The following is a 24395-nucleotide window of genomic DNA, read 5'->3' as shown; positions in this document are numbered from 1 at the left end:
GGATGCGAGGTAAGTGCAGGGCCTGGCGCAGGAGGTTGATTAGGCCATGCCCACCATGACCACAACCACCCAGCAACTGGGCAGGGAACCAGTTGCTAAAAAATTTGAAGTCCACCCCTGTGGGCATCCTAAAAGAATCACAATCAATTATTCGACTTATATTGATACTTAAACTATGAACCTTGAAACTCTTCAGGCTACAGCCCCCAACAATGGGTTCAAGATTTCATCATTTTTAAAATGGTCCTTTTATTTAAGGAGTAGCAGAATCTAATTTTAAGGTTTTTTTTTTTCATTTAATATGAAAGTCAGAAATGATAAAAGAACTTCCGGGTAGTGACGTCGGGACGAGTGTGGGAAAGAAATCAGGGCTCTGACTTCTTATGTCAATCTACACATTTGGAGGACCCCTGCGGGGGTACGCTGATTTTGGAGAGAGATGCGGAGGAGTAGGGAAACCCTAAGACTAACGAGGCGGAGGGTGACCGCCCGCTATGATGTAGGGATACTTATATATCTATATTTATATTTATAAACAAGTAAGTGGAAAGCTTGTGGATATCCTTATATATATGTCTATGGTTATAAATATCTATTTGAATTAATTGCAGTAATTACACTAAGGATATAATGAAATAATTACATTCTTTTGTTGTATTCGGGTCTTTTCCCGTGTAAGGTTGAGATTGTCTTTGCAACGTTTTGGCAGGATCTCACCTGCCATCTTCAAGCATGGGCTTAAAATGGGAACGGAGTCATATATATAGACATTTTTTAAGTTGCTTATACTGGTTTAGGACTACTGTTTGTGGGTTATTATAGATATAACAAGCTAAATTAAGAAATTATTTTAAAAAAACTTAACAGCAAAGCATATATATTATCAATAATATCTAATGTAACAGTGTATAACCTATTAGTAGCAAATTTAGGATTGTGATTAAAAGAGGGAGGAAAGAATATTGATAGGGGAAAAAAAGATAAGTTGAAATAAAAATAACAGTCAAGATATTGGATGCTAATTTGGGACAACATATATAATATACTAAAAGAACAAGATAACATTTTAAAAGAGATGGCGAGTATCACAACATCACTGAAAGCCGGGAAAAAACAACTGTAAATTCAGCAACAAAGGTATGGCTACAATGGAAAAACCAGATTCTGGATCGAATATCGAAAATGTGCAGACAGCATTGCTAACCATCCAAGAAACTATTACCAAACTTCAAGAGGCAGTAGCTAAAAACCACAGTGAATTGAAAACGGATATGAATGAAATGAAAATAGAGATGAGTGAAATGAAAAATGAAGTTAAAAATGACATACAGAAATTAGATGATAAAATGGGAGTAATACAACAAACACTGGAAAAAATGAACAGTCAATAAAAGTGGTAGAAAAAACAACAGAACAAACAGAGAAGAAACTAGACTTAGTTGAACAGCAGATGAAAACATCAACCAAAAACTTAGAAGACTCCCTCATCCACCTGAAAAGGGATCGTGCAGCATTTTATCTCCGATTCCATAATGTAACAGAGACAAAAGAGGAAGATTTACAAATGATAATGTTGGAATTAATAGCAGAGATGTTACAAAGAGACAAGCATGAGATCCTAAATGAATTGGATGATATATACAGGGTAAGCACTAATTATGCCAGAAGACACCGATTGCCTAGAGAAGTACACACTAGATTCACGAGGAAAAAAGTGAGAGATATAATAGAATAACAAGAGACGAGCTGATGGTGTACAAAGGGAAAGAGATATTAACCCTGAAACAAATCCCGCGAAGAGTGAGGGAGCAATGGAGAGACATCGATTTCTGGTGACACAACCGATTAAATGAGATATACTATTTAGGTGGTTGGTACCTGAAGGGATGCTGTTAACTTGGCAGTAGAAAAGGATTAAAGTTGACAATCTGGAGAAGGCACAAGATTTATATGAGCAACTAGTAGGCAGGAAGAACAACAACAGAGAACAATGGAAGGAGAACAAGGAGAAAGTAGTAAGGAGGAGAAAGAGCAACAGAGAGAGGAGGAAGTGAGATCAAAAACAAGGAGCCGAAAAAGAAACTAGAGTTAATAAAAAATAAAGATAGGCAGAGAATTAGGAGGATGGAAGAAGAAATACAATTATTGTCAGTAAATTTTAACGGTTTAAATTCGCCAACAAAAAGAAAGTGTATCTGGGCAAAATTAACAAAACAAAAGGCAGATATAATATGCTTACAGGATTATTATACACACATTAAAAAACAAGATATAAAATACCTGGAATGTCCTAAATTAGGAAAATTGTATGCAGCATCAGCAGAAGAAAAGTAAAAAGGGATAGCGATATATGTTAAAGATGGGATAAAGACAGAATTAATTTATGCAGACCCAGAGAGAAGAATATTAATGATAGAGATAGGGATAAACAAAAAATCAGTACTACTGGTAGCAATATATGCCCCAAACAAAAATCAGAAGGACTTTTATAAAAAACTACAGGAAAAAAATTAGAGAAATTGGATTGAGGAATATTTGTATAATAGGAGGTTATAATGCCATAATGGACAGTAAAAAAGATTATGTAAGTGACAAAAAAACTAAAAACAAAAAAAGTATTACCAACAACTTGCTTTGAGATGAGGGAGGAGTTAAATTTAATAGATATTTGGAGAAAAATGGAACCAGAAAAAAAAACCAATGTACCTTTTACTCCAATCCACATCAATCCTGGTCACGGATTGATATGGCATGGATGAATGGGGAAATTGGTGCAGAAATACATACAATTGAACTATTACCAAATACGTGGGCGGATCACAACCCCATTAAAATAATTTGGGAAGGAAAAAAAACTAGACAAAGATGGATGTTAAATTTGCAAATATTAAAAGAAAAAGAATTTATTCAAAAATGTAGAAATGAATTTGAGTTATTCCTTAAGGAAAACACAAATGAACAGACATCTATACAAAATCTACGGGACACCATGAAAGCTTATTCCCGCGGAATTATTATTGCGTATTCAGCAAAAAGAAACAAAGAGAAATGGGCACAACAGAAGATATTAGAGGAGAAAATTAAAAATTTAGAAATTGAATTACAAAATAAGCAGAATGACAAAATTAGAAAGGATTGGAGGTTAGCAAAACATAAATTAAATATATCAGACCAGGAAGAAATGGTAAAGGGCCTAAAACTTACAAAACAAAACTTATTTGAGTAAGCAAATAAACCGGGGAGGTGGTTATCATACAGATTGAGAAAAGAGAGAGAAAAAAGACTAATATATCAACTTCAAGAGGAAACTGGTGAATTACAACATACAATGGAAGGGAAGAAAAAGATTGCATACAAGTACTTTGAGAATCTGTATAAAGGAGAACAAGGAGATGAAAAACAAATAAAAGAATATCTGAATGGAGAAGAAACACCGTCAATAACAGAAGACATGAAAGAAATGTTGTCAAAAAAAATAACAAAACTAGAATTGAAACAGGCGATCCAAAAACAGAAAGGGCCAGGCCCAGATGGATTTCCAGCAGAATGGTATAAAATAATAGATGAATTGAATGAATTGATAGAACCCTTGATGTTGGAGATGTATAATGAGGCACTGATGAAAGCAAAAATACCGGATTCATGGAGGGAAACACATATTACATTAATATTTAAATAAGGTGCACATAAAAAACAGATCCAAAACTATAGGCCAATCTTATTGTTAAATGCCGACTATAAAATATTCACAACAATAATAGCGGAGAGATGGAAAAAACTATTAAATGACTATATACATCCAGACCAAAATGGATTTCTCCCAACAAGGCAAATTAGGAATAATACCAGAATAGTAGCAAATATCTTAGAGTACTATGAGGCAAATCTAGAGAAACAAGTGGCACTTGTTTTGTGGATGCACAGAAGGCATTTGACAATTTAAATTGGGAATTCATGATGCAACAAATTAAGAATATGAAATTAGGGGACCAATCTGAAAGATTAATAGAAACGATATATTCTACCCAAAGGGCAAATATATTATTAAATGGGGAAAGTACAGAGATCTTTAAAATAATGAAAGGAGTAAGGTTGGGTTGTCCACTATCACCTCTGCTATTTATCCTGATGCTTGAAAGTCTGCTAATAAGAATTAGACAAAATTCAGAGATAAGAGGAACTAAAATTAAAAGTGAGGAGTATAAAATTCAGGCCTTTGTAGATGATTTGGTATTCATTTTCTGCTAGAAACAGAAAATAGTTTAATGTGAGACTAAAATGATAACTAAAAATTTGAAGGAAGAACAAAATAAAAAATTAGAAAGAATAATAGGACTGCAAGTGACAAAGAAAGTTAAATATCTTGGAATATGGCTAACTGCAAAGTGCTCAACTACAAAAGAAAATAATTATACAAAATTAGTACAACAAATAAAAGATCTAGAATTATGGGGGAAACCACAACTATCAGTATTAGGGAAAATAGCAGCGATAAAAATGAATGTATCACTGAGACTATTATACTTATTTCAAACAATCCCCATAAAATTAGGAAAAAAATTCTTTACTGAATTGAACAAGATTATGTTAAAATTTATATGGCAAGGGAAGAAAGCCAGGATGAAATTGAAAGCTCTACAGTATGACAGAAGCAGAGGTGGTATGGGACTCCCTGACTGGGAGCTTTATTACAAAGCAGCAGCATTAACATGGATTTGGGATTGGATAAATTTAAAAAAATAAAAGAATGCTAACATTAGAGGGCCACGATTTGCAAACGGGATGGCAGTTTTTCCTATGGAAAGAGGGTAAAAAGAAACAAAAATACTTTCATAGACACTATATTAGAGATGCACTGATACAGGTCTGGAATAAAATTAGAGAAAAACACTACATGAAAATACCGACATGGCTTTCCACTATGGAAGCCATGACACATCCCACTACACTAGATCTATCGAAAATGGTTAAATATAGTGAAATTTTAGACATCCAAGGAAATTTGAAAACAAATGAATTAAAGAAGCAAAATATAAATATAGACTGGTAGCCATACCTTCAACTACAATCAAGATACAAAAAAGATGTTAAAAATATGGAATATACACAGAATTACAACAAATAGATAAAATTTTAATTGGCCTGGAAAATAAATTCATAACGAAGATTTACAAACATTTATTAGAAGTAACATTAGAGACTTCCTGTGGTGACGTCAGCATGTCTGGAGCTGAGGAACGGGAGCTCTCCTGATCTTTAACTCCAACTTCTTCGTTTGGGCTCATATTTGAGTGCTGTGGATCCTGTAGGGACCAACAGATTAAGGGGGAAACTCTGAAGACGCTGGAACGATAAGGCAAATCCTCCCAGCGGCAGGAGAAACCCACTAAACGGATGAGGAATCACCCTGCCACTTTGTCAGGACTGAACAATGGCGACCGTATAAGAAGGAAGCAAAGAGACAGAGCAGCTGAAACCGAGGTATCCGTTACTATGACCCAAAGAAGAGGGAAACAACACATAACTGTCAGAAAGGTGAGCTGGAAAGAAAGAGGCTCTGAGAAGGAAGATTTTTTCAGACTTTTGCCAAGAAGCTGTGAGAGCAGATTTGCGGACTGTGAATTGACAGCGTAAATAACTTGAACTAAATTGCCCAGAGAGAAAGCAAAATCCCGGCATGGATAGCAGGAGTAGGATAGTGTAATTATTGAAAAAACTTGGAAAGTACAAAAGAATTGTTCAACATTGGGGTTGGTTGTCGATTTGCTGACTTTTTTTTTCTTGCTCTTCTGGAACGATTAGAGGGCCTCACTACCCACCCACCCACCCTTATTTCCCCTGGTAGCTGGACTGGTTGTATTAACTGACTGACACTAACACTGATACTGAACAGAGGGTGACATCTAGTGGATCAAAACTGGAACCTGCGGTCTGGAAAAATCAGTAACCTTTTATTACCTATTAACCTTATAATTGATACACTGGAGAGATATCAATCTGTATAAGAAAACTGTGTGATATATAATGCTAAGATATATGATAATTAAGGATTTAAATAGAATGGAATAATACATAATGTGTAGATATTGAAACGTGATATTAAGGAAGGATATTACTAAATATTGAGATAGATAACTATTGATAAGATTGATAAGACCGATAACATTGATATTGTTGATAAAGTAGAAGCAAAGTAGAACTTATATGCAATTGTAGACAAGGATAATTAGGGGGATAAGAATGGCAACTTCAGGAAAGTTAATTAAAAAAACCACACCTAATACGACTCTGGCAACACCCCCCTCCTCAAATCAAAGATCAATTGAGAGCGCACTAGGACTGGAGAAAGGTGGAAAGATGGCAGAAACAACAGGGCCAGCACCAACAATGCAAAGTATGCAATTAATGCTTTAAACGATACAAGAGACGCTTATAAAAAATCAAGAAGTGACAGCTACAAATCATGAAGAGGCAAGGAGGAATCATGAAGAAGTGAAAAATGAGATAGGAGAACTAAAAGGAAATATTAAAACCGTGGATGATAAAATTGAAAAGATACAGACCGCCTTAGCAATCAATGAACAGAAAATCCAGAACATTGAAACAAAAATAGAACAAACAGATCAGAAGGTGGAAAAAATGGAGCTAGAATATAGACAATTGAATAAAGAACTAGAGTTATCAATAATGCGACTTGAAAATGAAAGAGCTGCATTCTATTTAAGATTCCAAAACATACCGGAAGAGAAGGAGGAATATCTGAAGGAAAATGATTGAAATCTTTGCTGAAATGCTACAGAGGAAAGAACAAGAGTTGAGAGGAGATATTGATGAAGCTTACCGAGTGCATACTAATTATGCCAGAAGACACAGGCTCCCAAGAGAAGTGCATGTAAGATTTGCCAAAAAAACAACCAGAGATGAGGTATACAAAAAAAAACAGAGAAGGGACGTTTACATACCAGGGAAAAGAGTTGATCACGCTTAACCAGATTCCACAGAGAATTCGTGAACGATGTAGACAATATCAGTTTCTAACAAACCAGTTAAATAAAAACAGAATAATGTACAGATGGCTGATACCAGAAGGGGTACTGGTGACATGGCAAGGGAAAAGATATAAGATAGAGAATATAGAGGAAGCGCAGGAATTCTATGAGAAATACTGTACAGGGGAAGAAGAACAAGGAAGTAAAGAGGAGCTAGAAAGGGGAAGGCGAGGCCAAGAGGAAGAAACATCAGAAGATAAAGAAAGAAACAGGAAAGAAGAACAGAGGCAAGAAAGAGAGAGAGTAGAAAAGGAAGGTGCGAGAGGGAAGAGTCAGATACAAACTAGAAGTAACAAGAAATTACAGGAGAACAAATAAAATATAAACCTGAACTCTTTCTGCTGGGAAATGAATATTTTACCAAGAATCTTATTCCTGTTGCAAGCCGCACCTATTAACCCAGGTAAAAAATTCTTTCAAGAATTAAATAACATAACTGCTAGGTTTATTTGGCAGGGACGAAAAGCGAGGATCAAACTAAAGTCATTGCAAGACAGCAAAGAGAGGGGAGGTTTAGCATTACCAAATTGGGATTTATACGCATTGGCAGTATCAATAACATGGGTGAAGGATTGGATAGAGCTAAAGAATAGAAGAATTTTGACCCTGGAAGGCCATGATTTGCAAGCAGGCTGGCACACTTTCCTATGGGATGATAAAAATAAAATTGCACAAATACTTTCAAAAACATTTAATTAGAAGAGCGTTATTGCAAAAATGGCTCAAAATAAAAAAAATCCATTACGTGAAAATCCCGAATTGGCTATCACTGACAGAAAGGACGATTCACCCAAATTTTATAGATTGGAATAAAATGCTAAGATATAGAGACTTAATTGATAGACAGGGAAACTTAAAAACAATTGAAGAATTGGCAGAACAGAACATGAAAGTGGACTGGTTAACCTACCTGCAAATCAAAACCAAATACAATAATGATACCAAATTATATGACATAGAAACAGAATCACACGAATTGGACAAAATCATTCAAAGCCCAGATAGAAAAATGATAGGGAGAATATATAAATTTCTCCTGAAATATAAAATGGAAGAGGAAATTGTGAAAGAACAAATGATAAAATGGGCACAGAACTTTGGATACAATATTGAATTAGACAAATGGGAAAAATTTTGGGGAACAAACTTAAAAATGACACTCTCAGTCGCATATAAGGAAAACCAGTTTAAAATGTTTTATAGATGGCACCTGGCACCAACAAGGTTAGCTAAAATATCGTCAAATACCTCACCAAAATGTTGGAAATGCGAATCGATACATGGAACGTATTACCACTTATGGTGGACCTGTGAGGAGGCTAAAAAGTTTTGGAAAAAGATCAAAAACTGGCTGGAGGCAATAACGGGAGTTAAAATAGAACGGAAACCGGAAATCTTCTTAGTAGGATTACTGCCTGCAAAATACAAAAAAGAAATCCAGTATTTAATACTGCATATAATAACGGCGGCAAGGATTGCCTATGCCCAGAAATGGAAAAACAAGCTAACTCCAAGTGAAGATGAAATAATAAGAAAGGTGATGGACTGTGGTGAAATGGACAAACTAACTAAAGAAATCCAGGGAAAAGAAGAATCAGAATTCTATCAGATATGGGATAAATGGTATAGGTGGATGGAGGAAAGAAATAAGAATCCTAGGCGATAAATAAGTAGCATGTGGTAGCTCCTACAGATTGTTGTCAGTTTTAAAATGTTTATTTGTTGGATAATATAAATATGAATGATTCTAGATAAAAGTACTTTCAAAAAAATATAGTTAAATGAGAATGTTGGTATATTGACGGTATAAAGACTTTTGATTTAAAATGTACAATTCAATTTGAATGAAATATAAAGAATGATTGTAGTAATGCACGGAATTTAATTGTAACCAATCGACATGCTTGCTGGAAGATGTATTGAAGAGTATTTTGTGTGTGTGTCTTCTGTCTAACTAAAACAATAAAATTTATTTAAAAAAAAGAAGAAGTAACATTAGAAGAAGAAAAAGTTAAAGGTCGCATGATAGCGTGGGCCAAAAACTTTGGACACAATATAGATCTAGTGGATTGGGAAAGAATTTGGAACACAAAGTATAAACTAACACGATCAGTAGCACTCAAAGAAAATATGTATAAAATGTTTTATTGTTGGCATTTACCACCAACGAGATTGGCTAAAATGTATCCAAACATGAATCCGGCCTGCTGGAAGTGTAAAAAAATACAAGGGACTTTCTATCACATATGGTGGACCTACCCGGAAACTCAAAAATATTGGACAAAAATTTGAAAATGGGTGCAAGAAATTACAGAACAAATAAAATACAAACCTGAACTCTTTCTGCTGGGAATAACCAAAGGGAAATATACAAAGAAAATTAAGTACATATTAACACATCTGCTCACCACAGCTAGAATAGTGTTTGCCCAATGCTGGAAACAAAATATCCCCTCGGACGAATTAGTGATACAAAAAAATTTGGGTTGTGCAGAGATGGACAAATTAACACTAAAAAGACAAAAGAAGAGTCGGAATATTATGAAATTTGGAACAATTGGTACAAATGGCTGCAAAACAATAGATGATAGATAGATGATAGATAGATGATAGATAGATAGATGATACATAGATAGATAGATAGATAGATAGATGATAGATAGATAGATAGATAGATAGATGATAGATAGATGATAGATAATAGGTAGGTGGGTAGATAGATGATAGATAGATAGATAGATAGATAGATAGATAGATGATAGATAGATGATAGATAGATAGATAGATAGATAGATAACTGTGTATAAAGGTTTATAAATATAGAAGCGAAATAATATTTACATTTACAGGTATGATGGCATAATAATGTTGATATAATGACTGTAAGGTGTTGTAAAAGGAAAAAAATAATAAAAAATAATTTAAAAAAGAAATGATAAAAGAACTAATTTATGTTTTTATTTTTCTAAGATAACGCTTACAAATCTTGTATCAGTGGATGAACGATTAGTTTATACACCTCACCCTGAAAATCCTGAAAAGTAAGTTTCGATGTTCTATTTAAACAAAAGCATGAAAATTAAGAATCCTTTGTGGTCTAACTTTTTAATTTTTTCCTTCCCTAGGACTCTTCTAACTCAAGAAGCAATTATTACAGTAAAAGGTGTTAGTCTCAGTAGTTATTTGGAAACTTTAATGGCCAATACAATATCGTCCAATGCTAGAAAGGTAGGCATATAAAAACTTTTTATTGTGTTACGGTTACTACAATGAGGCCTACAGACTTAATTAGTACACATTGTCAATCATCATTAGCTTTTGGGATAGATGGAATCCAAGATGCCCTCAATTAAAACCCTTTTAACAGAAATAAAAGAGTAGTCAAAATGCAACACTATTTAGTAGTTTTCCAGTATGATGCCATCTAGACATTTTGGATTATAATCCAATGTATAAATTGTCTGGGGGTGACAAGAGTTAAATTGAACAAAAGTCCCTTATTCAACATTTTGAAAAGATGGTGAATACATGATGAGTGTGGCACATGATTTGTGCTTCTGGCAACCTCTGTACTTCCTAAAATATTCAGTCTTTTTTTTTTAAATTGCAGAGAGCATATTTATCACAGAAGCGTTGACCTACAGCTACACCCCATTTTATTATTAAAAGGAAGTCATGGAATCCAGGGGATTCTTAGAAATAAAAAATATGAGGCTGCTCTTTTGCTTTGCAATGTAGTAGCTTCCTTCTAATGTTATTTTTAAACATTAAGATGAGGTTAAGAGGCTTGAGGATAGGCCAAGGAAATGTCTGAGGCCCCTATTGGAATTCAAAGCCAACCCATCTGAAAAATGACTAAATTGCTGAATGGTAGGGAAACATTACATTAAACATTCAATATAATTTTTAAAAAGTAAGATTAAGAACAGGAAAACCAGTGGTCTTTTAGAGAACATTCTTACTATTTAGAGCTTAAGATTCAAAAATTCAGATGGTATTGCATATGTACGGATGATGTGCTAGGTTTCCTTTTCACATACATTTCTCTGTGTGTATATGCTGGTTAAAATGGATATTTATAGCTAAAAGAGTAGAATGTATGTGGCTGAGATATAATCACATATTCAGTTTGAACTTGAATTGGAAATGTGATAATTGGCCTCCTGAACATAGATCAAAGGATAGTATTTCTTACTACTAATTATCTTCCCCAGTGGGTTTCTGAAGGCACATAAGATTACAGAGGAAGCAAGCCAATCACCTGCTTGTCATTTTTAGCCTGGAAAGTAGGGGAGAGGAGAAAGAAAGGTTTAAGGTTTATTGAATTTATAGACCGCCCCCTCTCCCCGTAGGGACTCGGGGCGGTGTACAGACAGTTCATGTTCAAGACAACAAAACATAACATAGGACATCAAACAAAACCAACGCACACATACTGTCTGTGTATAAAACCCAAAACCAATTTAAATAATTAAAACAATTTTAAAAACCCGTTTAAAACCCCAATTTAAAATTTAAAAAGCCATCCAGGAAGGTTAGTAATAGATGTTCCCTGTAAATACAATTACAATTACAATTAGGCCAGGCCGGCTAATCGAAACAGGTGGGTCTTGAGTTTCTTGCGGAAGGAGCGGAGATCCGAGGTGGTTCTAATATCGGGGGGGAGGTCGTTCCAGAGGGTTGGGCCCATCACAGAGAAGGCCCTATTCCTAGGCACTGCCCGCCCGCACTGTTTAGCGGAGGGTACCTGGAGGAGACCCACTCTGTGAGAGCGGATTGGTCGCAGGGTAGAATGCGATCCCGCAGGTAGCTAGCTCCCGAGCCATGGAGCGCTTTGAAGATGACAATCAACACCTTGAAACGCACCCGAAAAGCCACAGGCAGCCAGTGCAGCTCACGCAGGAAAGGTGTTACATGGGAGTACCTAGTACTCCCCATAATAACCCGCATGGCTGCATTCTGAACCAGCTGGAGCCTTCGGGTGCATCTCAAGGGGAGCCCCATGTAGAGAGCGTTACAGTAATCAAGACGGGAAGTCACTAGGGCATGAGTGACTGTGCAAAGGGCGTCCCGCTCTAGTAAGGGGCGCAATTGGCGCACCAGGCGAACCTGGTGGAACGCCCCCCTAGCCACGGCCGTCACATGATCATCTAGCGACAGCCGGGAATCTAGGAGGACGCCCAAATTGCGTGCCCTATCCACCAGGGGCAGTTGTTCCCCCCCGATGGCCAGAGATGGAACACATTGGCTAAAGCGGGGCGCCGGTAGCCACAGCCACTCCGTCTTGGAAGGGTTGAGCTTGAGTCTGTTGTCACCCATCCAGACGCGCACGGCTTCCAAACACCGGGACATCACCTCGACGGCTTCGTTGGGGTGGTTCGGGGTAGAGATGTACAACTGAGTGTCATCTGCATACAGATGGCACTCAACCCCGAATCTTCGAATGATCTCGCCCAGCGGTTTCATATATGTGATGAACAGGAGAGGGGAAAGGACCGACCCCTGTGGCACTCCACACGTGAGCGGCCTCAGGGTCGACCTCTGCTCCCCCGCCAACACACATTGCGTCCGACCGGAGAGGGAGGAGGAGAACCACCGCAAAACGGTGCCCCTCACCCCCATCCCCTCCAGTCGACGCAATAGGATACCATGGTCGATGATATCGAAAGCCGCTGAGAGATCTAACAGGACTAGGATGGAGGAACAACCCCCATCCTTCGCCCTCCAGAGATCATCCACCAATGCGACCAAAGCCGTCTCCGTGCTGTGGCCAGGTCGGAAACCGGACTGGCGCGGGTCTAGATAAGTAATTTCCTCCAGGTGTCGAGGGAACTGCTGCGCCACCACACTCTCAACAACCTTCGCTAAAAAGGGAAGGTTGGAGACAGGACGATAATTGGCTAGCTCTACTGGGTCCAGGGAAGGCCTCTTAAGTAGGGGCCTCACCACCGCCTCTTTCAAGGCGGTTGGTAGCAACCCTTCCCCCAGCGAGGCGTTCACCAGCCCCAGGAGCCAGTCTCGTGTAACCTCCCAGGCTGCCAGTACAAGCCAGGAGGGGCACGGGTCCAATAAACATGTGGTGGCCCGCGTAGCCTGTCCATATCCTCGGCGGCAACAGAGTCAAACTCCTCCCAGAGTGGTACCTCAAGACTCGCCTCCGGTGTCTCCCCACGATCACTGAGGGGGACCCATTCGCTCCGGATCTGAGCGATTTTGTCCTGCAGATATTCCCCAAATTCCTCTGCCCTCCCCTGTAAAGGGGCTTCCTGCGACCTCTGTGAAAGAAGGGAGCGGGTCACCCGAAACAGGGCGGCAGGGCGGTTTTCTGCGGACGCAATAAGGGTGCCGTAATATCGACGTTTAGCCACCCTTAGTGCCACAAGGTAGGTCCGTAAATGGGCTCTTACCTGTGTTCGGTCAGATTTGGCACGAGAGGATCTCCATCTGCTCTCTAGGCGTCTCTTGTGGCGCTTCATCACCCTCAGCTCCTCGGTGAACCAAGGGGCCAGGGTGGTTCGCTGCCACCGGAGAGGCCGCAAGGGCGCCACCCGGTCCAAGGCCCTGGCCGCCGCACTGTTCCATGCGGCCACCAGGTCCTCCGTCCGGGAGCGGGTCAGGGCTACAGGAAGTGGCCCAAGCTCTGTCTGGAACCTATCTGGTTCCATCAGTCGCCTGGGGCGGAACCATCTAAGATCTTCTGGCTCCGCCTCCCCGCGATGGGGGGTGGCATCAGGGAAGTCCAGCCAGAGAAGCGAGTGATCTGACCATGACAGGGGAGTAATAACCTGATCCCCTATTCCCAGATCACTCTTCCATCGACCAGAGATAAAAACAAGGTCCAGCATGTGGCCTCCCTCGTGTGTGGGGCCCTGAATTATTTGGGTCAGGTCCAAGGCTGTCATGGAAGCCATGAACTCCCGGGCTGCCTCGGATGATTCACCCGTCGATGGCAGGTTGAAGTCCCCCATGACTAATAGTCTGGGGGTCTCAACCGCCACCTCCGCAATCACCTCGAGGAGCTCTGGCAGGGCCGCTGATGCATAGCGAGGAGCCAAGTATGCAATCAGCAGGCCCAACTGACTCCCTGGGCCCCATCTCACACCTAGAGTCTCACATCCGGATATCTGAGGTACAGTGAATTCTCTCGGTGCCAGGACTCCCCGTATAATGACTGCTACCCCACCACCCCTACCCCGGGCACGAGGCTGATGGAATACACGGTATCCTGGTGGGCACATTTCCACGAGGGGCAAACCCCCCTCGTGGCCCAACCAGGTTTCCGTGATCCCTGCAAGGTCCGGCTCCCCCTCAGAAACCAGATCATGGATGAGGGGGGCCTTATTAACAACGGACCTTGCGTTACACAACATCAGCCTCATGCCTCAGCTCTGTAAGCCCTGACCACCTAGAGTGCGGGGGTTGGTACAAACGACCGGGCATATCCAGCGCCCGCGGTCTCCCAACCGACTGCAGAATCATCTTCTGTCCTCGCATCTACCCCTTCCTGCGACCGTTGGAATATAGGAACCCTCTAAAGGAACGTTATACTGACTCCCCTCCCCCACTCCGCTCTCTTCCTCCTCAGTCCCACCTGTTCGCCTGGCTCTACTCCTGTTCCTGGTCTGGCTAAACCCTCCCCCCACCCCGGATCCCCTTAAAACATTTAAAAAACATTTACACAAAAACCCCCGGAGCCTCCTCTTCTTCCACCTCTCTGGATTAATGCATCTGTCATTAAGGTGGGCCCTCGAAAGGGCAGAGGGCCATATTTGCGAGAGGGGGGACTCCCGCAGTAAAATCAGGTCTACCCTTGAGTAAAAATAAACCATAGTTCAGCAGAGCCTCAGATCGATTGAGGGTGCTAAAAGGTGTTTATCTATTCATGTCTTTGGTTTATATTATGCATTAGCAGCTGTTTAAGGCAGCAGTTACCACCGCATGATACGATGTGATGTGAGCACCTTCCTGAGAGTAATCTGGGAACAGGGGAACTATTTACAAGTTATTTAAAATTAAAATTGCCCAAATGTCATGGAATATAATATGAGAAAAGTGTGCAAAAGCTTGTTTTTCTCAAGTTTACAAGCTTGTAGGGACCATCCAATAGTTCTTTGTTCCCAGCCCCTGGTTTCTTTGCAAATATAATCTGGCAACTACAATGTGGAATCTGTTCCAGCTGTTCCATAGATGGTGTCATTAGACAACTTTCATCAAGTGTATCCAAAATAGCCAGTGCTATTGCTTTTTAGGTTGAGTATGAAAAACATGGCATACTTTCTGTTATGGCTGCATTCCGTTGAGAATAGTCTGCTGCTTCAGGGAAAGTTGAAGTCAAGAATTGGCCTGCCTCCTTTTTACTCTCTGTCCTTCACTTTACAGATTAGTGCAGATTGCAAATACCTGCTCTGTTTAGTGATAAATGAAAAAAAATAAGCTTGCAAAATATTTACTTTAAATGGTTGATGCTGCCTTTAAAATAAGGTGTAATACACACAGTCCATATGTTTGAGACATTGGTGATAAACCTGTCTCCTCCAGCTATTGCTGGTCTCCGTTGGGCATGATGGTTTAAGCTTCTGGAAGTGAAGGTTTTGAAAAGGCACAAGTTTCTCCTTCTGTATTAGTGGGTAAGAGAAAGCTAGCATCATAACCATGTCATCTTTTTCAATAATTTCTAGTGCAATTAATTTTAAATAATAAATATGGAGATTAGTCAGTGGTATTTTCACGTAAGTTGATAAGTCTGACAAACTGCAAGTCCTCCTTTTCCCTGTGACTGAATCAGGTTTGTCCTAATTGCAGCACTTAATGTTTGCTATGAAATATAACTTTGGGTTCTGTGATGTGTAATTCTTAAAGTCTTTTCGAATTTAATTAGAAATGAATGGCAAAATGTCAACTAAGTAGCTCGCTCCTATAAAGTCTGTTTTTTGGAAAAGATCCAAATGATGAGATGCTGTTCACAGATTTTTGGGAAATGTGATAAACAATTACATTTACCTGTCGGTTTAGAAAATTGTCACTGCATTGCTTGACCTCGTCATTTGCCTGCAGTTTTTCTGCAGTTTCTTCTTTTCTGTCCTAATTCTGAGACCACTAAACAGTCAATGTGCCTCTCTGTTTTTCAATGATTCAGCTGAGATCACTTTAATTTTGTAACCAAGTGTCTAGATGGCGGTTATTTTTTAAGAATTTATAACACATAAGCTCAAGTAGATGTTAAAAACAAACAACACTTGGGCTTAGTTGACTTTTCAGTATTAGTATGATGGGATGCATGTTTATATGCTGTCAAAATCCCGCTTTGTTATACGTATAAATGTTTTTTTGGGTACTCTTGTTTGCTATAGGTATGCAATTAAAAACATTTAATTTTGCGAGAGGCTCTTATATTGTAGGTTTGATTATTGAATAACTGTTTGCTGCAAGTTGTACATTTTTTCTGTGTTGCTCCAGGGGTGGGATGCTCTTGAATGGACAATTCAACATTCTGAAAATGTTCTAAGCTAGCAGTCTCTTTCTACAGCTGCATTTTGTACTAACTAGTGGTAATGTCAGCATTTGTTATCTTGGTATAGCATTTCAGCTTCTAGCAAGTACATGCATGTTGTGGTGATGTACCTTTTAAAAGTTGCATGCTTTTATATGTATATACACACATTGCATATAGAGGAACCGTGCCCCTAATTCCTTAATTATGGAATCAGGGCTCCTTTGGTATCTAAATATTTTGTCATAGGAAGATTCTTTATCCAAGGGGATCAATTTAAAGCTATTTTTATATTCTTTGTTGTCGCTTTTTGTGTAAAAAGAATATTATTAGAATACCGGAGAAAATTTCTTTTTGGACATTTCTATGTTGAATTGATTGAAGAGCTCTATTAAGCAGTACCTGTCAAATCAGATGGATTACGTTCCAGGTCTGGGCATTGCAAGACTAGATGTGAAATAACTATTCAATGAAGAGTTACATTCAAATCCTTGGTTGTTTAACATGTATTACTTGACATGTTTTTTGGGGTAATTTTTGATAATGTCAAGTAATTGGTTTTAGTTGACTCTGCAGTATATTTCTATAGAAGAGGGGTGTCAAACGTTGTCATCACGTGACGTATTCCCTTTGCTAAAGCGGGGGTGGCCAGCATGTGACGTATCTGGCCCGCAGGCTACAAGTTTGACACCCCTGCTTAGAAATATGATGCCAACTGTATTTAGTTAATTGATTGATTTTGTGCCAAGAAGTCATTATCTTCTTGTAATAACCACATATATTTTTTGCATGATGATCTCTTAACAGAACGTTGTAATACAGCCTGTGCTAAAAGCTGATCAAATGCAATCAGTGTACTCTGATTATCAGATTAAGTATATGGATTCCAGCTGCTAGAATTTGACAGAGATAGATGGATGCTATCCAAAGCCTCCTCACGAGGGGGCAGCCAATTCTCAGGTTATTTACATCTCATGCCTTGCCTTTCTTGACAATGCAGTGGGGAAGAAGTGGGGAAGGTAGCAGATTCCATACATGTAATGATATAACTAAGTCAGACTATATGTACTGTATTTGCCCCATAGAAAGACAAGATTGCTTCCTCCAGTAATTAGGGGGTTGGAATTAAAGTTATCATTTTGAAAGTTGGGCTTTATTTGGAAACGGCTACTTGTCCGATGAATGTTAACGCTTTTGTGACATCTAAATAGTCCTACTCTCTTTTCTTCCCTTCACAAACAGTTGCCTCCTTCCTTTACCACATCTCCGTCTCCTTCCTTCTGTCCTTCCTTCTTTTTTTCCTTCCTTCTTTCCTTCCAATATGATTCTTCATCTGGAGAGTGGTTTATGTGACAGAATATTTAGTATATGCTGATGAATTAATGGATTTATTTGCATTGCAGTTATTAATTTTAGAAAGTTATTCATTCAGTAGTCCCAATTTTGTCTATTTCTGGAGTGCGATTTTTTTTGTCCATCACGTCTGTAAAACACTCATATTTATTGGCAATGTTGAAAATTTCCAGCTGGTGAGTTAACCTGGTTTAAATGTAAACCCTGGGCACAAAATTTTGTCCAGAATTATATTTTTTTACTTATTTTGGGGGACCTTATCTTCAATTCAGCATTTTCTTCCTTTGGATAAATGCAGTAGATATTGTTATCTTCATTGTTTACAGATACATGATAGCTTTTGTGCTTTTTAAGCGAGCAGTCATACAGAACCTTTTGGCTCCACTTGCATCTAATTCAAGATAAATAGATTAGCATATTCTTGAGATTAAAACAGCTTTCTCTTTTTAATTCTCTTTTGCATATAAAGAGAAATTAGAAGTTTCTAGTTATGTTATAATTATGCTTGTATCTAGATTGAATACAATGAATGGCATAAACAGCAGTTGCTGTTCATTGGAATGTGATGAATTGCAGCTCATTAACTGATATTACTTGAATTTATACTAATGCAGTAATATTTTCCATAATAAAATATTGGTTTTGTTTTTCTCCAATTGAATAACTTGTTTTCAAAGGTACATATTTTAGCTTCTGATAAAATTGTCAGTTATCTATAGAAATAAATTCAGATAGGGCCCTTTTTACATTTTTCTATCAATCTTGGAATAGAAGGGTTTAATTTCTTTGCTTAATAGCCTAATTTATAGGTAATTAAAATTTGTACAAAGATGATGCAATGTTGTAATTCTTTAAAAGCTGATTTTGGAGTGTGTGTATATAGTATGAAAATGGTACATGCTCATCATAGTTGCCCTTAAATGAAAAACCATTAATGTGTCAATTTTGTACTACCATCATGTGCATAAATGTTAAAGGTGCATGCCTATTGGCAAATCTGCTTGCTTACAGTGTATATTAATACACTATTTTGAAGTACATTGCAAACTAATTCTTTGTCAGGATTGCTCTACCCATAACTAAATTTATTAAAAGTAATTTATGTGTCTCAACTGCTATAAATGAAAGATAACTGTTCATTGCAACATAAACTTGGGAATTCAGACATTTGCTTATTTCTCAGTATAATTGGAATTTGTTGAAATCAAATTATTTCACTTCCTAGAATTTATTTAAATATACACCCCCAAATTTTATTTAACCCGGAATTTTGTTGACATAGGTGAGAGATTTGAAGTAATGTTTAAAATTAAAATTTCTGAAAATTGATATATTTCAATTATCTTGCACTGTAAGAATGCAATGGTTCACGCTGTGTTTTGCAATCAATCAGTGAATGTCTTCTTTCAGCATGTTATTTTTCTATGTTGATGATTAATTTTCATCATTTCTAAAAATATTTTTATCTAGAAAATTTAAAAGTAGATCTGAACTGTGCAATCTGCAATACTGAAGCATGTTCAGATAGATAGTAGTTTAAAGATGGTTGATTTAGACCTGTTGAAATGTTTGCTGGCTTCAAAAATCACGGAAATATTAACAATGAATATAGTTTGCAAAAATGTGAAACTACTTGAGAAAATATATAATTGATCTGGATGCTCTTTAATAATTATGCAATTTGTGTCATATCTCTACCATAAAGCCTTTTATTAAAAGATACTGTAGTACTGAATTTAGATAATGACCTCATTCCAGATTCTTTCGGGAAAAGTCACGGCAGCTAAGTTAATCATAAATTCAGGACCAGTTATACTGTTGCAGGCCTAAACTTGGAGTATGGATAGTTTTTAAAGCTCAGCCTTGGATCTGCTATATTTACTTGGTTCATTTTTCCTCACATCATAATTAACTTTTATTAGAATTCACATTTTTGTAATTTAGGGACAATGCATGCAAATAATACAATAATCTAGCAGATGAAGACAGAGTAGTAAGCACCATCTGATTATTTTTTTTAATAAAAGCAAAATTCCTGATTTGAATGGTAGGTTTTGCCGTCATCATAGCAAGTGGGGATATAGATAAGCAGTTCTAATCAGGTTTTCTATTCCTACCTCACATATTTTTACAGAACTATAGTAAACTTGGTAGCTGGTGTATGTCCAGGTAGAACATAGTTGATCCTGATTACATTAAAAAAAGGAGTAAGTAGGCTTGGATATGGTTAGTGCTTGATGACAAATTGTCGCCAGGAAATTATTGCCAACTAATTCACCGTGTGTACTTGTGACAGGGCTGTTACTTCATGTTGATGAGATTTTAGGTGTAGGTTTAGCTCTCTAAGGTGATTTGATTCTAAGTATTTATGATACTTTAAAAAGTCTGAAATTTTATTGAACATAATTGGCAATTACTCACTTTATATAAGTGACACTTTAGTTGAGCTATTTATAATCCACCTGCGCCCTTAAAACAGGTTGATGTACAAGTTTTTGTATTAACTTCAAAGATCAAAATATTAGTAAAACAGCACCAGCTATATATGAATATTTAATAGTCCTAAATTAGGTAGGATTTTTGTATTAGTTTTAAAACCATTTCTTCAATTAAAGATTTTAGACGGAATTTATTTCAGCAACTCCAGGGCTGTGAACATGTTGAAAAGTTTGGGATTCATAGCTCATTGGGTTCCTCACCATGATTTTTAATGTCTTCTTTTAATCTTTGGTGTTAGGGAATTTCTCAAAGTTGGAAACAGCTAGAAATTTTTTCCTGAGGTCTGAGGTGTGACAAACTGGCTTTTGAGATAACCTCAAGGACTTTAGAATTCTTACATAGCATTATTTTCTAAGACTAGCCCTTGAAGTATTATTTCAATTCCGGAAGGGAGAAAAAGAAATCAGAGCAAGGAATTTTCTCATTTAATAAAAGCAAAAAGATACTCTAATGTATTTTCTTTGTTGAGATTGTGTGGTAATGGCGAGTACAGTATTCTTAGTATTGTGGCTTGTGAAAAAAAAATCATGACTTTTTTATTAGAACTTGGGTCATTGATATGTTTTGTTCTGGGAGTATTTGTAAATCCAATCTAACAGTCATCTAGAAATGTTTGAAACTTCATATTTGATTTGCTAGATTGAGAAATTTATTCATTGCCATTCTTAATATGCAATCTTGTAATTTAATTGGTAAGGGCATTTTTTACAAAAAAATCATGTCATTAGGTTAAAATTTTTCAAAACAAGTTAAAATTAATGACGTTTCTTAGGAGAAAGAGATCTAAATAAACAATAACCCTATCGTTTCAGTAGGAGTATTAATACAGCAGTTTTTTCATAATCTAGGCAGAAACAAATCACTTTGCTTTTGAAACTTTTTGGGATCTGCCAGAGGAAAGTTTTACATGCTTAGCATTGTTTCCAGTCAGTCAAATAACATTTTCTTTTTCCATTACAGGGGCGTGAAGCTTTAGAATGGGTGATTGGTGAACTAACTGCAACACGAGACAGTATGAAATCAACAATGGCAGCTGCTTCAATGGAAAACTGATGAACTGTCACAATCTTTATTTTTCCATTTAATTTTTTGTTATTGTTGCTGAGGCAAATACTCCTTACTTTTTTGATACACATATATAGGCAGGCAGGCAGGCAGAGAGAATGAGTTTGTTAATTTATAATCAGTTTTACAGGACACTTTTTTTTCTTAACACTGGGGGACCCACTGCATAATAATTAAGCTTATTTTTATGTTTTAGCATGGATTCAAGATATAATTACCTAATTCCCCTCCCGACAGCGACCTCAAAGTCAAGCTATTTACATGGATTTCAAACTGAAAGAATGGTTGAAGATTAGTCTACATAAATACCAAGCTGTGTTTTGATAAAAAAAAAGAGCTATGTGAATACACTTTTGAATGTGCTGCTTTTTGCTGCTTGAATCTTAGCATTTATTTTTTTAAGTAGTTGTAGTTCTTTGGTGAAGTACACAGGTACCCAAAATATGGAGATTCTGTCAACCTGTTGTGGCTATTTATTTGAGGGGGTGGGGGGTGTGTGGAATGCAGTCCAAAATAATGTTTTTCAAACTTGAACAACTTTAAGATATATAGACTTCAACTCCCAGAATTCTGGGAGTTGAAGTCCACATATCTTAGTTATCAAGTTTGAAAAACATTGATCCAGAAGAGATATACTGCAGAGGCATGTTCTGATTAATCGCCTTAATTTTGCAGCATGGCCTCTTGTTTTAAAGAAGCCTGCTTGGAGAATATACCAAGCAGTGCTCCTTGGCGAGTTACATTGTTTGTTTCAGGTTTCTGTGGTATTATTTTTGCACTGTTTGTAAAGGGCTGAACAAGAAATGTCAACATTTTACCTCTTTATTTATATTTAAAGCACTGCTAAAAGTAGGGAAGCAGATATTTTGCCACAAGATAGTAATCTGAATATTTTCTTGACAGCTGATATATATAGTGCATTATTTATTTTGAAATGGATTTGTTCTAATCATTTGTGAAAAGCCAACTAATACCTCAGAGGGCAATACTAGAAATAAAAAGCCGGTGGATATATTTTCATACACTTAGGATAACTTGCTTGTTTAGGTTATTATTTCACATTATGGATTAGAAGGTTGCAAAAAGGTTTTCTATACCAGTCTATATTTCACATCCTGCTTTGAGAATTGCGTTTATCCTGTCCATAGAACTGTATCTTTGACATGTTGTGAAACCCATGTTATTGCTCTTTGGAGCCAACAGCCTTCATAAAGTTAGTTCAAATATTGGTTCCAAATTTCAAAAAAAAAAAGTTCTTTCTAATACAAATTAGAATTGTCTGGCTAGGTGACTCAGTGGCTAAGACGCTGAGCTTGTCAATCAGAAAGTTTGGTAGTTCTGCGGTTCGAATCCCTAGTATAGGTCCCCTGAATGAACAGAGGGTTGGACTAGATGACCAACATGAAATTGGAGATCAGCTGTTTTAAGTTATGACAGGAGCCTGTAATTTTATATCTCAGAGAGGATGCAGTAAAAAGTGACCTGAATATTACAAGGCTTTCATGAAATAGAATTAGTTTTCAGTCATTTTTAAAGCTTTTTGTTTGCATATTATTATTACATTTCATGTAATTTAAGTTTTTTATATTTTTACAAGTAATTCCCCAAGGAATGAAAACCTGCTTTGTGATATTTTCTCTAGAAATTAGAAGTGGAAAACATTTTAAACCAATAGTATTAATTTCAAAGCTTTAAAAGAGAAGGTGTAAGCCACATAATTACTTTATTTCCAGAGTTTTTTTCAGATTCATTATGTGCCAATGTTAGTTGCGTGTTCAAATGTTTAGTTCATAATGGCCTTGAATCCATTTGGTCCTTAATTGATCTTGTAACCTCTTCCTTATTTGCATGTGATTTTTGTTTGCATTTAAAAATTCCTCGATGTAAATGAAGAGAAAGCTATGTATCTTCAAAAGATGTAGAAGTATTTGGAATGCCATGACCAGAGACATCTGTGCAAATTTTATTTTCTACCTGATTGGCTGTTAAAATAGAAAAATACTATCTTCCCTGATAATGGGGTCCAGTTTCTAGAATAAAGAAATCTTGATTTTAATAGAGATGAGTAGACTGATTATTGTATTATAGTTCGCTTTCTGTTTCGGACAGTCACATCAAAATCTCTGGTTTACATTCTTTTAGTTAAAGTAAAAAACTGCCATGATTGATGAAAGGCAGCAACTACTTTTCAAATAGCATTACTGTAGTGAGGGGAAACATTGAGGCACTCTATTCTATGTCATTATTTTGTGATTTGATTCGGAGTTCTACAAAGCGGCAAATCATTTGATCTTAAGTGTTAAATGCCATAATTTGAGATGACAAAAAAGTATTGTTTTCTTTAGGAAAGCAGTCTGTTTTTATGTTATTTGTTGAAGAGGGTAACCATATGCTGAGTCATAAAAACTAAAAAAGCACTAGCAAGGGTAGCAAATGTTCTAGAATGAATCACTAAATTAAAGAATAATTAGGAGCGCATATTTCTTAATTTTGTGTGATCCATGGTATGAAATTAAACCAACAGGGAGTACATAACATGGTGTTTATATCTAAAACTCTAATAAAAGGATAACAAAAATATTATCTTGAGGTTTTTTCCTAAAAGCTAGAAACCATACATTCAGACCAACAAGGGTAATTCTTATTTCTCTTGAGTTTTATCCTATCCAGCCAATCCACACTCAGAAATATAATTTATAAAAATGGTCCTATAGATTATAACGTTTTAAAATGTTATTTTTGTGTTTGTGCATATAATGGATAATTGTATTGAGGCGATGAGACAACAAAAACAATATTGCATTTTTTATGAGTTTAATAATCCATAAACTGCAGGTGAATATTAAGTAACAGGAAAAGCAGAAAAATAATTATTGCCTTTTTCACTTACAAATCCTTATCCATCAGGGTAGCCAGCATGGTGATATAAGAAGGTAGAT

General features: G+C 37.1%; 1 protein-coding gene across 1 annotated transcript in view; it reads left to right on the top strand.

Moving 5' to 3' along the window:
• The window catches only part of PRELID3A (PRELI domain containing 3A), a 31052-nt gene extending 7540 nt beyond the window's left edge, over positions 1 to 23512 (top strand). Inside the window, exons 4-6 of the mRNA XM_081952123.1 lie at positions 10020 to 10090; positions 10175 to 10277; positions 21352 to 23512. Coding sequence (XP_081808249.1) covers positions 10020 to 10090; positions 10175 to 10277; positions 21352 to 21444 — 267 coding nt within the window. The 3' untranslated portion in view covers positions 21445 to 23512. The remainder of the gene's footprint in view (positions 1 to 10019; positions 10091 to 10174; positions 10278 to 21351) is intronic.
• Positions 23513 to 24395: the final 883 nt, after the last annotated feature.

The sequence above is a fragment of the Natrix helvetica genome (genome assembly GCF_964273705.1).
Source record: "Natrix helvetica genome assembly, chromosome: 4".
Classification (NCBI taxonomy): Eukaryota; Metazoa; Chordata; class Lepidosauria; order Squamata; family Natricidae; genus Natrix; species Natrix helvetica.
The sequence above is the reverse complement of the archived record's forward strand: the minus strand, read 5'-3'. Positions and strand labels throughout refer to the sequence as shown.